At 43.9% G+C, this 12,895-nt stretch overlaps 1 protein-coding gene across 1 annotated transcript in view; it reads left to right on the top strand.

Annotated features, from left to right (window-relative positions):
• Nucleotides 1-12,895, top strand: part of LOC142312880 (uncharacterized) — a 280,429-nt gene that overhangs the window by 192,282 nt on the left and 75,252 nt on the right. The window contains 1 exon segment of the mRNA XM_075351864.1: nucleotides 9,514-10,248. Coding sequence (XP_075207979.1) covers nucleotides 9,514-10,248 — 735 coding nt within the window.

Genomic DNA, 12,895 nt, shown 5'->3' with positions numbered 1-12,895 from the left:
ACATTCGGCGCCGTTAGCAACATCGCAGCGTGTGACAGGCAGGGTCGACCTTAAACGATCGCAAAAGAGACAAAAATCGTTGGTATATGAGAGGTCGTTCATTTACCAAAAATCGTTGTCTCGTACGTAGCGAGGTTGGTCCTTGTTCCTGCGGCATCAGACATCGCTATGTGTGACACCGCAGGAGTGACAATCATCTCCTTACCTCCTTCCACCGGCAATGAGGAAGGAAGAAGGTGGGCGGCATGTTCCAGCCGCTCATCTCCGCCCCTCCTCTGCTATTGGACGGCCGTTTTAAGACGTCGCTGTGACGCCGAACGCACCTCCCCCTTGAAGGAGGGATTGTTCGGCGGTCACAGTGATGTCACAGAACAGGTATGTGCGTGTGATGCTGCCGTAGCGATAATGTTCGCTACAGTAGCGATCACCACATATTGCACCAACAACGGGGGCGGGTGCTAACACTCGCAACATCGCTAGCAATCGCTAGCGATGTCGCAGCGTGTAAATGGCCCTTAAGGCAAGCAAAAGAGAAACGTCACTTTATGGAGATTATCTACACAGATAGACAGAGGAGGGGAACATCCAGACGTCAGGTCAGGTAACAAGCCAGTGGAAGATTAAACCGCACACACTTATTTTTTACTCTTTATTGAAAAAAATAATATATGTACAAAAATGTATCTGCTATGCGCGCACTGTCACAAGGAGGTCTTTACAAACATCTCCGACTGTCATGGCTTCATCAGGATCTCTGGAAGCTACAGATTCTTGCACTCTGCCTGCTGACTTCTCTGATGTCTGTAATCAGCGTAGGCAGACTCAGGCGTCAACCCACAGACTTGTGGTTTATAGGCATGCTGGCAAGAGTTACATAGTTACATAGTTACTTAGGTTGAAAAAAGACCTAGGTCCATCTAGTTCAACCTTCCTCCACCAGTTCTACATTTAGTCACTAAGTCATTTATAACCAACAATGTTTTGTGTACTGAGGAAATCATCCAGCCCTTGTTTAAAAGCGGTTATAGTATCTGCCATTACTACCTCTTGTGGTAGGGCATTCCACAGTCTGACTGCTCTAACTGTAAAGAACCCTTTCCTATTTAGGTGTCGGAATCGCTTTTCTTCCCCTCGCAGTGAGTGCCCCCTGGTCCTTAGTACTGTCTTTGGAAGAAATAAGTCATGTGCCAGTCCTTTATATTGACCACACATGTATTTATACATATAAATGAGATCTCCTCTGAGACGTCTTTTTTCTAAGCTAAACATATCTAACTTTTTCAACCTGTCATCATATGGGAGGCCTTCCATTCCTTGTAATAGTCTAGTTGCCCGCCTTTGAACTGACTCTAACTTCTGAATGTCCTTTTTAAAATGTGGAGCCCAAAACTGGATCCCGTATTCCAGATGTGGCCTTACAAGTGATTTATAGAGGGGTAACAATACGTTGGGATCACGGGATATAATCTCTCTTTTTATACACCCTAAAATCTTGTTTGCTTTAGCAGCTGCTGCTTGACATTGAGTGCTGCTGCTCAGCTTATTTGTAATGAGAATACCCAAGTCCTTCTCCTGTTCTGTAGTCCCGAGTTTACTTCCATTTAATGTATACGCAGCTATATGATTACTCCGTCCTAGGTGCATTACTTTACATTTATCAACATTAAATCTCATTTGCCAAGTATCTGCCCATTCTGACATCTTATCCAGATCTTTTTGTAATATTGTACTATCCAGGTCAGTTTTTAATATCCTACATAGTTTGGTGTCATCGGCAAAGACTGACACTGTACTATCAATCCCATCCACAAGGTCATTAATGAAGAGAGTAAAAAGAATCGGTCCAAGCACAGATCCCTGCGGCACCCCACTGCTGACTATAGCCCATTTAGAGAATGTACCATTTATGACTACTCTTTGTTTCCTATCTTTTAGCCAATTCCTTACCCAGTTGCATATTGTGTCCCCTAGTCCTTGCTTCTGGAGCTTTAGTATAAGGCTATTATGTGGTACAGTATCAAATGCCTTTGCAAAGTCCAAATAAATCACATCAGCTGCATTACCAATATCCAGGTTTGAACTTACCCCCTCATAGAACCCCAACAGGTTGGTTAGACACGACTTATCTTTCATGAATCCATGCTGTTTGTCAGTTATCATATTATTTTCTGCAATATATTTTTGCATGTCATCCCTTAAAATGCCCTCAAAAACTTTGCATACTACTGATGTCAGGCTTACTGGACGGTAGTTGCCTGGATCTACCCTCTTACCTTTCTTAAATATCGGTACCACATCAGCAATCCTCCAATCCTGAGGCACCAACCCTGTTACAAGTGAGTCTAAAAAGATGAGATACAGCGGTCTGTCGATTACGGAGCTCAATTCCCTCAATATTTGTGGATGAATGCCATCTGGCCCTGGGGATTTGTCAATGTTTAATTTACTCAGACGTAGGCGTACTTCATCTTGTGTTAAATTAATTATATCGGGTGGTGGACTTTGATTTTTCACTTGTTGAATGATCCCTGGTACAGTCAGTTCCTTGGTGAATACAGATGAGAAATGCCTATTTAATATCTCAGTCTTTTGTTTGTCCTCTATAACTAACTTGTTATTATATTTTAAGGGGCCCAGTTAATCTCTGCTGGGCTGCTTGTTAGTCTCCTTTGATTATATGCTGTGGGAGAGGCAGTCACATTTGCTCTCCTCATATATGCTGTCTGGACTCTTCCTTTAATGCAGGCTATAGCTTCTCTATACTCCTATACTCTGCTGGTGAGGTGTTGTAATCCAGACTAACTGGTGTTTGTAGTACTTTGTCTGCCTTGAGCAGTTGTGGTGTTAACCCTTGTTGTCCTTGTATTGCTGCCTTACATCTCTTCCTTTTTTCCTTAGTTTCTTACTGTCTGTTCCCGAGAGTTTTCAGTGTGTCTGAATTTTTTTCTTCCTCTGTCTGCCTTAATCTATGTTGCCATCAGACTCATGCCACTTCCTTCCCTCGGGGCAGGGGAGAACAGATTTGCTTTACTCAGGAGTATAGAAAGGCACGGGACTTCGACATCTCCACCATCAGAAGTAATCCGGAAGTTAGAGATAGCCTTGTGTCCCCTAGCCTGAGGGACAGTATAAGAGCCCCCTGTCCCTTGCTATCTGGCAGTCACATTGTGACAGGCACTGCAATTATGCCACAGCTCTGGTTCCTGTGCTCTCAGAGTGCATCTAGCTGTTAAGGAGTATATGTAATAGACACCTAATAGCACTGACTTACAGGTTCTTTTATGGATCTTTACTAAACATTTTAATGGTATAGGTTGGTAACAGGCACAAAGAAACAGCAAGTACACTGGTTCAGACAGTTACACAGGTTCAAGAAATCAGGCAGATACAGGAACGGATACACTAACACAGGCAGGTACCGAGACGCAGATTCAGGATTCAGGAACACAGGCTTGTACCAGGACACAGGCACAGACTGGAACAGGTACACTGGCACCACACAGTAGACACCAGATCCTGCATACGTCGGCCTCTAGATAATCCGAATTCAGGACACACCGGACTTGGGCAGGATACTGGATACATGCTAGTGCCAGGCAGGATACATGCTAGTGCCATAGCTCAGGAGAGGGTACAAGATCTAAGCTGGTACAGGGACACCGGAAAGGACTTCAAGGAACAGGAACACAGGCTTGATGGATCAAAGAACACGGACAGGTAAGTTAAAGGAACAGGCTAAACGGGTCCAGGAACACAGACAGGTCTGGTTTAGGAACACAGGCTGTACGGGTCGAGGAACACGGACAGGTCAGGTACAGGAACACAAGCTGGACAGGTCCAGGGACACTGACTGGTCAGGAACACAGACCTGGACTGACACAACAGTACTAGGTTGGGAACCTATTAAGTTGCCCAGTCATCGGGTTGGAACCAGAAATGGGATTAGGAACGAAATCAGAACTCAGGCATGATCCAGGAATGAAATCAAAACCTGGGCACCAGGCTGGAACCAGGAATGGAGCAGGAATGAATGAAGGTCCCGGGACACTGGAGGAGGTTCAGGCACTCAGAACGGGTAAAGATACATAATCAGAAATGAAATGGGAAAGCTCTTAATCTAAAACAGGATGCAGGGACCAGACAACAAGTCAGCAACCATGAGGCACACCGGCTACTGAGGAACAATGTTGCAGAGCCCACCCCCCTCCAACGTAAATAACTAGTACTCCTCAGCAATAGAATAGGCTGAGAATACATCAGGTGTCACCTGGTACTCCCCAGCATTAAGGTGGGAGCAAATCAGTTGTATGCGTGCTGCCCCTTTAAGAAGTGGCGTGCATGCTTCCATCCTAAGTATACAGCCTGGAAACCCATGTGGTGAGGGTGGGACCTTAATGCCGGGAGCTGTGGTGAAACTGTAGGTAGGGAAAGAAAGGCGCAGAATAGGGTCTTACCCGGTTTATGGGTTTAGGAAAGTAAAGGAATGAATACACTCACCTGATCGGGTTGTGCCAGTCACAACCCCTGTGCAGACATATGTGAGTGCTAGAGTGGTTCAGCAGCGGCCCCGTTGAGGAAAGCGGTGCTATAAAAGTTCAGGATAGAAAACGGGTTTCATGCCGCGCTATAAACCACGAGCTGGTGTTATTAAAAATAGATATTCTTTTATTGAGTCATTCCTACGCGTTTCAGAGGCATGTGCGCCTCCTTCTTCAGGGAAAAGAAATCATTTCTTTTCCCTGAAGAAGGTGGCGCACATGCCTCTGAAACGCGTAGAAATGACTCAATAAAAGAATATCTATTTTTAATAACACCAGCTCGTGGTTTATAGCGGGAGCTGTGGTGAGCAGAGAAGCTGGGGACACAGGGGCAGAAAACAGTGCAGTGAGTATGTTGGCATCCCTGCCAATTAGTGCAGGAAACAACGGCATTACATACAGAGAGAATGTTGCCGTCCGTACCACAATTAGTGCAGGGAATGCCAGTGTTACACTGTCATAACATGTTTGCCTGGATCTAAGAATGTTAAGGCTGATGTTTTGTCTCATAGCTGTGTCCCAGAATTGATGGACAAACAACCAGGCTTCTTAGTAAAGGGGTGATGCTAGGTGCTCAGAGGTCAGATCTCAGACAGAGCATTCAGAATGCTCAGGAGAGTGAGCCAGAAGAATTACCTATTAACAAACTCTATGTACCACTCCCTTTGCCAGTAGATCTGCTTAAAGAAATGCATGGTTACGTTTCAGCCAAGCATCCAGCTGCCATCTGGAGGTCTCTTTCTAAATCTTGTTGATGGCAGAATACTTGTAAGGATGCTGATGAGTATGTCCGTATTTACAGAGTCTGTTCTAGCGAGTGCTGAGTTCCAGCTGAGTGAGTTCCATCCGCAACGTCATAGCTGTGCTGCCGAGGGTCCGATGGCCCCTCGTAGAAGGGAAGGTACAGTCATGCCTTGGTTTCCGGATTTCAACCGGTGACCTCTTGTGAAGTAGTCGGTTTCCTTACCTGGTGAGCCACAGCCTGGTTGATCTTTGTCCAACTACTGATGGTTCTCTTATCTTTGCTTTCCTTCCCTTGCTTTGCTGTTAGTCAGGTGTTCGTCATTTTCCTATTTTTCTCTGTCTTATCACAGATTGGTTGGGGCTATTTATACTCACCATGCGCCAGCCTTCTTTGCTGGCTATAGTTATTGGTGGATGTTTGCTAAGGAGATACAACCCTGTAAGTGGCCTCCCCTTTTGTTCCATAGGAGGAACAAGAAACTGCTTGATGGCTTTTCAGGGAGCTTGGTCTGAATTGGCATTTTTAGTTGTGCGCCTGACTGTCATTTGTTTTATAAGTGTGTATTTATATGTGTAGTAGCATTAAAGGGGGCTTTACACGCAGCGATATCGCTGGTGAAAGCACCCGCCCCTGTCGGTTGTGCGTCACGGGCAAATCACTGCCTGTGGCGCACAACATTGCTCGGACGCGTCACACGAACTTACCTGCTGAGCGATGTCGCTGTTGCCGGCGAACCGCCTCCTTTCTAAGGGGGCGGTTTGTGCGGCGTCACAGCGGCGTTACTAAGCGGCCGCCCAATAGAAGTGGAGGGGTGGAGATGAACGGGACGTAACATCCCGCCCACCTCCTTCCTTCCGCATTGCCGGCGGCCGCAGGTAAGCTGTTGTTTGTTGTTCCCGGGGTGTCACACATAGCGATGTGTGCTGCCTAGGGAACGACGAACAACCTGCGAGCTCAAGAATCAACAATTTTTTGAAAAGGAAGGACGTGTCAACGATGGATGATAAGGTGAGTATTTTCCATCGTTAACAGTCGCTCCTTGCTGTCACACGCAATAACGTCGCTAACGATGCCGGATGTGCATCACGGAATCCGTGACCCTGGCAATATATCGTTAGATACGTCGTTGCGTGTAACGGGGCCTTTAGATGTGTAAATTCCTTGTGTCTGTAGGCGCAGTGCTACCAGCCATCACTAGGTGTCACCGGTCCTTGGCTCCCTGGCTGGAAGGCGAAGCTTATGTCTCAGTTACAGTGACAGGGCTGAGAAAGTTAACTAGAAGAATCCGACCCACAGTGAATGGGATATAACGTTCAGTATTTCCTGAGTTTAGAGTTTAGAGTTCAGAGTAGAGAGTAGAATATTGTAGTGAAGTGAAGAAGAGAGCAGATGTGGCAGAATAGAGTGTTTGGTGTGGACAGAGAAACAGGCATAAGAAACACGGCGGAGGAAGTAAAGGTGACCGAAGACAGACTCCAGCTTTAATGTCCATAGATGTAAATTGAGAGACCAGAGAGTGAGCCCCCCCCCACCCCGCCCATCAAACAGGCGAGTGTTAACAGTGTGGACAGCGGTGGAGTCAGTATTGACTAATGGCCATTTTTTCTGGGGGTTAGACTCGAGGAGTGGACCTGAAATAGTAGCATAGCCATGCAGGGTTTTCTAGCCACAGCGATACACATGGACCCGTGAGGTTAGATATCCAGGGGACAATGAAGCATCAAACCCCCATCCTCCTTGATAGCCAGTTAGAACTTGTCTATAGCCGTGACAGAAGAGCCAGTCTGTGTTAAGATGTTAATGCCTTGTAAGACACCCAATGTGAAATCTGTTGCAAGCAAAGTGAAACGGTGTTTGGAAATGTGTTACAAGTAAACAATGTGCTGTTTTTAACCATTGTGGACTCGTATTTAATAACCCTGAATGCAAAACCACACAGTGTGAACTAGACGATGAGAAGCTAGCTGGTGACGGAAAAGTACCACTGCAGAAAGGTAACATCTCCACACCCACTCCAGAACCCTTTTCTGTAGCGCGCCAGGGCGAGCAAAGCAGTGAAGTCCTCGCCAATGACTACCTACCCGCGCCACGTTAGACGGCTAGGGATTTTCTAGTCTGCACAGCAACCAGTAGGGTGTGGTTGCGGCAGCTGAGTGGTAGGCTTACTTCCCCCTTTACTCAAGTTTAAGTTGGGTACATGCATAGCAGTAACATAATAATCTGACTACCTGCTTTCAAACCTAATATCACAAGTTAGTCCAAACAGCTAGTGGCATGACACCCAATACAAAATTTTTTACAACAACTCCAAGATATCAATAAGACTCAAGGAAACAGGAGATTCATGGAAAAATAGAAAAGTTTTTATTTGTAATAATTTCTCAAGGAAATAGAAAAGTGAATAAAACAAGGACGTTCCATAGAGAGACAGTTTTGATGCCGCTAGTGTGAATCAACACTAAGAAAATTGTTTCATGAAAGGTATCAAATTACATAGAAATTTGACATAAAAAATGCAATAATCATGTAATTATATGAATGCAACAATAATATCTTTTATAGATACAGCATATAAAAATGCATGGACAGATGTTTTGCTATGCCCATAATAAAGTTGCAAACATTTGTATATTTATAAAAATGTCCAGAAAAACCATCATAATAAATGCACAATCAATGTATAGTAATTTAATTAAATGCAGGAAGATACCCTCAGGAAACAAATTGGCCTTCTAATACCGTATAATTAATATCTCATAAAGTCTATGTAGAATGAAGGCAGAAAAGGTAAAGCCTTCAGATTGTGCGTCTTTCCGCCTACATTATCAAAAATGATCAGATGTGAACAGCGTGGCTCAAGGTACAAAGCCTAATGATTTTTATAGTTTACTTTTCATCCCGTCAGTGATGAGATACAAAGGGTAATGAGCCATATAATATAGTGCTGTCACTATCCGGTCAGAGAAAATACAGACGGAAGATCGCTATGCAGGAAAAACACTATGCAGTAGGATATAACACAGCGGTGATTCATGAGACAGGATCGTATCACTAAGACATATATTGGTACGCAAATAGACAAGATATATGTATAGATGCACACGGCGGTAAGCTTAGTTCACTGTGTGCCAGTAACTAAAGCTGTCAGAAAACATCTGCGGTGAGGCACATAAACTGTAACAAAACCACACACCGGTAAATCAATCCATAAATATAGTGTCGGCCATAAGATTAGCCAGTGTGAAAGATCTATCAAATACTATGCACATGTGATTCCTGCACTTGTGGAGAAAAACACAAGGGCCAGATAATAGAGTGCTCTGGCTGAATGTTGATCAGCACCAGATACACATGGCTAGGGTAATAGAGATTAAAGACGGCTAAGAAAATATACCTTAATAGTGAGGAAAATCAAAACACAGCGGCAATCAGGTATGCCCCTCTACCCCGACGATCGTTTCGCCCCAGGCTTCTTCCAGGGGGCATGTCATAGTAGGGGATTGCTAGCCTTTTATACTTAATGCTGATTGCGGCAATACAAATCAGCTGAGTATCGCGTCATTACCAGAATGGACAGACGAGGAGGTACGTAACATCCTGTGATGTGTATTTTCCTTGCTGTGTGTGTGCACCGCAAGCCCATTGTAATGGAACGCAAGCAAGTACGTGATTTAAAACAGAGATATACAACAATGGGATAACACGCATGCGTATAGTGACCACAATGAATACTTAGTGTCTATGGAAAGGCAAATACAGGCGCATGAGCTGCCATACCGAAGCTCACAAAGTGGAACTTGTCTGTCGCGCGCAAATCTCAGAGCGCATCAGACAAAGATCGAGGAACGGCTAGACAGGTCATGCGCTCAGTCCCCACAGAAAACGCAGCTAAGTCAAATAGGTATATATATAGCGCATGAATAAGTAAAGCAATATCTCTTTAAATTAGCCTTAGTGATAATGCGCTATAAGCGCACATCAAAAAAATAGCTGAGAGATTGCAAACAAAGGCATGCGCTTATCCCAAAGTTGGGTACATGCATAGCAGTAACATAATAATCTGACTACCTGCTTTCAAAGCTGCTGTTGTAAACATTCTCCTACTCTATTGAATTTTATCTCAAAATGCATAGAAATACTTATGTAGAGTTGTTTTAAAACATCTAATATTGTAAGCAATATAATTTTCTTGTTATTGAAGAAAAATAACATCCATTTCATTCTTGTCAGATGGCTGTGGAAGAAGCACAGAGGAACATCTCTTATTTTCAAAATTTAAAGCAGATGATCAAAGTGTCACACCAGATACATATGAAGAGCATATTATTATTCCGGACACACCGCCAAGTCTTCACATCAAAAACTTTTCAACTGATCCTTTTCAACAAGTCCTGTCTTCTGATTCATCACAGATTGTTGAGCATAGTACAAATAACAGAAGGGATATTGAAAATCAGTGGACCAACACAGGGGAGAAACCATTTTCTTGTTCTGATTGTTGGAAATGTTTTACAAGGAAATCAGATTTTGTAAGACACCAGAGAACTCACACAGGGGAGAAACCATATTCATGCCCAGAATGTGGGAAATGTTTTAGAGAGAAATCACACCTGGTTATACATCAGAGAGTTCACACAGGGAAGAAGCCTTTTTCATGTTCCGAATGTGGGAAATGTTTTACACAGAAAGGAAATTTTGTTAAGCATCAGAAAATTCACACAGGAGAGAAGCCTTTTTCATGTTCCGAATGTGATAAGTGTTTTACAGAGAAGGGAGATCTTGTAAATCATCACAGAATTCACTCAGGGGAGAAACCATTTTCATGTCTAGAATGTGGGAAATGTTTTACAAAGAAATCACACCTGGTTATACATCAGACAATTCACACAGGGGAGAAACCATTTTCTTGTTCAGAATGTGGGAAATGTTTTTATAGTAGGTCACATCTTCGCTCACATCAGAGAAGTCACACAGGGAAAAAAACCTCTTGATATACAGAATGTAGTAAACGTTTTACAAATAAAACAAGAGATCTTACACATAAGAGAACTCGTATAGGTGGGAAGCCAAATTATTATGCAAATTTGACTTGTGTTAAAGATTTTATTTTTTATTTTTCAAGTAAACCTCTGAATAGTATTATTTCTCAGAGCTCTTTGGATTACTGAAATCGATCTTGAACACTTGTTATAATTAGTTTGCCGTATGAGCCCAATTAAAGGACAACTAATTACGAAGGATGATACACATTATTAAGCAGGCCACAGGTTTCAAGCAATATGGAAAAGAAAAGGATCTCTGCTGCTGAACAGCATCATATATTGCAATTGGGGTTTCAGACCTCGGCCCTCTTTTTTTCTCCCTCTACAGTGCCCCAATTGGACAGACCATCAGTAGATTTGGCTTCCAGTACCATCTTTATGCTGATGACACACAACTAATCACTTCATCCCGTGACCTCACCCCCACTGTACTACAGAACACCAGTGACTGTCTTACTGCAGTTTGCAACATCATGTCTGCTCTCTATCTGAAACGTAACCTTTCCAAAACTGAACTTCTTCTATTCCCTCTGTTTTCTAACCTTCCTAAACCCGACATCTCCCTCTCTGTGTGCAGTGCCACAATAACTCCTAGGCAGCAGACTCACTGTCTGGGTGTTATACTTGACACAGATCTCTCCATCACCTCCATCCTATATACAATCTCTTGCCCAGTCCTGTCTTTTGCACCTCAAGAACATCTCTAGAATCCGCCCCTTTCTCACAATGGAAATGACAAAATCTTTCACCGTGGCCTTGATCCACTCCCGCCTCGGCTACTGTAACTCTCTATTAATTGGTCTCCCCCTAACTAGACTCTCTCCTCTACAGTCCATCCTTAATGCAGCAGCCAGGGTCACCTACCTGGCTAACCGCTACTCAGATGCCTCCTCTCTGTGCCAGTCATTGCACTGGCTGCCCATATATCACAGGATCCAATTCAAATTGCTGGTTCTCACCCACAAAGCTCTCCACAGTGCGGCACCCCCCTACATCTCCACCCTCCTCTATGTCTATCATCCTACCCATTGCCTACGCTCTGCAAATGACTTTCGACTAACATCCACACTATTCCGAACCTCCCACTCCCATATCCAAGACTTCTCCCGAGCTGCACCAATTCTCTGGAATGCCCTACCCCAAGAAGCTAGGACGAATCACAACTTATCCAGCTTCAGACATTCCATAATAACACATCTTTTTAGGGTGGCCTATCACACTTCCTAGCCAAATTAAATTTACATAGTCCCTCCACAACCTCTCAGAACATAACTCCACTTAAAACTCCACTGCACCCAAATGCATCTCAAAGTTCTGGCTGACTGGTTAAGGGATCCCTTATCTATCCCCCATTTTGATCACATGATAATTTTTATACATTTTGTCCTACTCCAACCTGTATAGGCTTGAGAGCCACCTACCAATTAAGTAAATCAGGTGATGTGCATCTCTGTAATGAGGAGGGGTGTGGTGTAATGACATCAAACCCTATATAAGGTGTGCTTAATTATTAGGCAACTTCCTTTCCTTTGGCAAAATGGGTCAGAAGAGAGATTTTACGGGCTCTGAAAAGTCCAAAATTGTGAGATGTCTTGCAGAAGGATGCAGCAGTCTTGAAATTGCCAAACTTTTGAAGCGTGATCACCGAACAATCAAGCGTTTCATGGCAAATAGCCAACAGGGTCGCAAGAAGCGTGTTGGGCAAAAAAGACGCAAAATAACTGCCCATGAATTGAGGAAAATCAAGCGTGAAGCTGCCAAGATGTTATTTGCCACCAGTTTGGCCATATTTCAGAGCTGTAATGTTACTGGAGTATCAAAAAGCACAAGGTGTGCCATACTCAGGGACATGGCCAAGGTAAGGAAGGCAGAAAAACGACCACCTTTGAACAAGAAGCATAAGATAAAATGTCAAGATTGGGCCAAGAAATATCATAAGACTGATTTTTCAAAGGATTTATGGACTGATGAAATGAGAGTGACTCTTGATGGGCCAGATGCATGGGCCAGAGGCTGGATCAGTAAAGGGCAGAGAGCTCCACTCCGACACCAGCAAGGTGGAGGTGGGGTACTGGTATGGGCTGGTATAATCAAAGATGAACTTGTGGGACCTTTTCGGGTTGAGGATGGCGTGAAGCTCAACTCCCAGACCTACTGCCAGTTTCTGGAAGACAACTTCTTCAAGCAGTGGTACAGGAAGAAGTCGGTATCATTCAAGAAAAACATGATTTTCATACAGGACAATGCTCCATCACATGCATCCAACTACTCCACAGTGTGGCTGGCTAGTAAAGGTCTAAAAGATGAAAAAATAATGACATGGCTCCCATGTTCACCTGATCTGAACCCCATAGAGAACCTGTGGTCCCTCATAAAATGTAAGATCTACAGGGAGGGAAAACAGTACACCTCTCGGAACAGTGTCTGAGAGGCTGTGGTGGCTGCAGCACGCAATGTTGATCGTAAACAGATCTAGCAAGTGACAGAATCTATGGATGGTAGGCTGCTGAGCGTCATAAAGAAAGGTGGCTATACTGGTCACTAATTTTTTTGGGTAATGTTTATTTCTA

This window comes from Anomaloglossus baeobatrachus, chromosome 5, assembly GCF_048569485.1.
Source record: "Anomaloglossus baeobatrachus isolate aAnoBae1 chromosome 5, aAnoBae1.hap1, whole genome shotgun sequence".
Taxonomy (NCBI): Eukaryota; Metazoa; Chordata; class Amphibia; order Anura; family Aromobatidae; genus Anomaloglossus; species Anomaloglossus baeobatrachus.
Note: the sequence above shows the minus strand (reverse complement) of the source record. Positions and strands in the feature narration are given on the sequence as shown.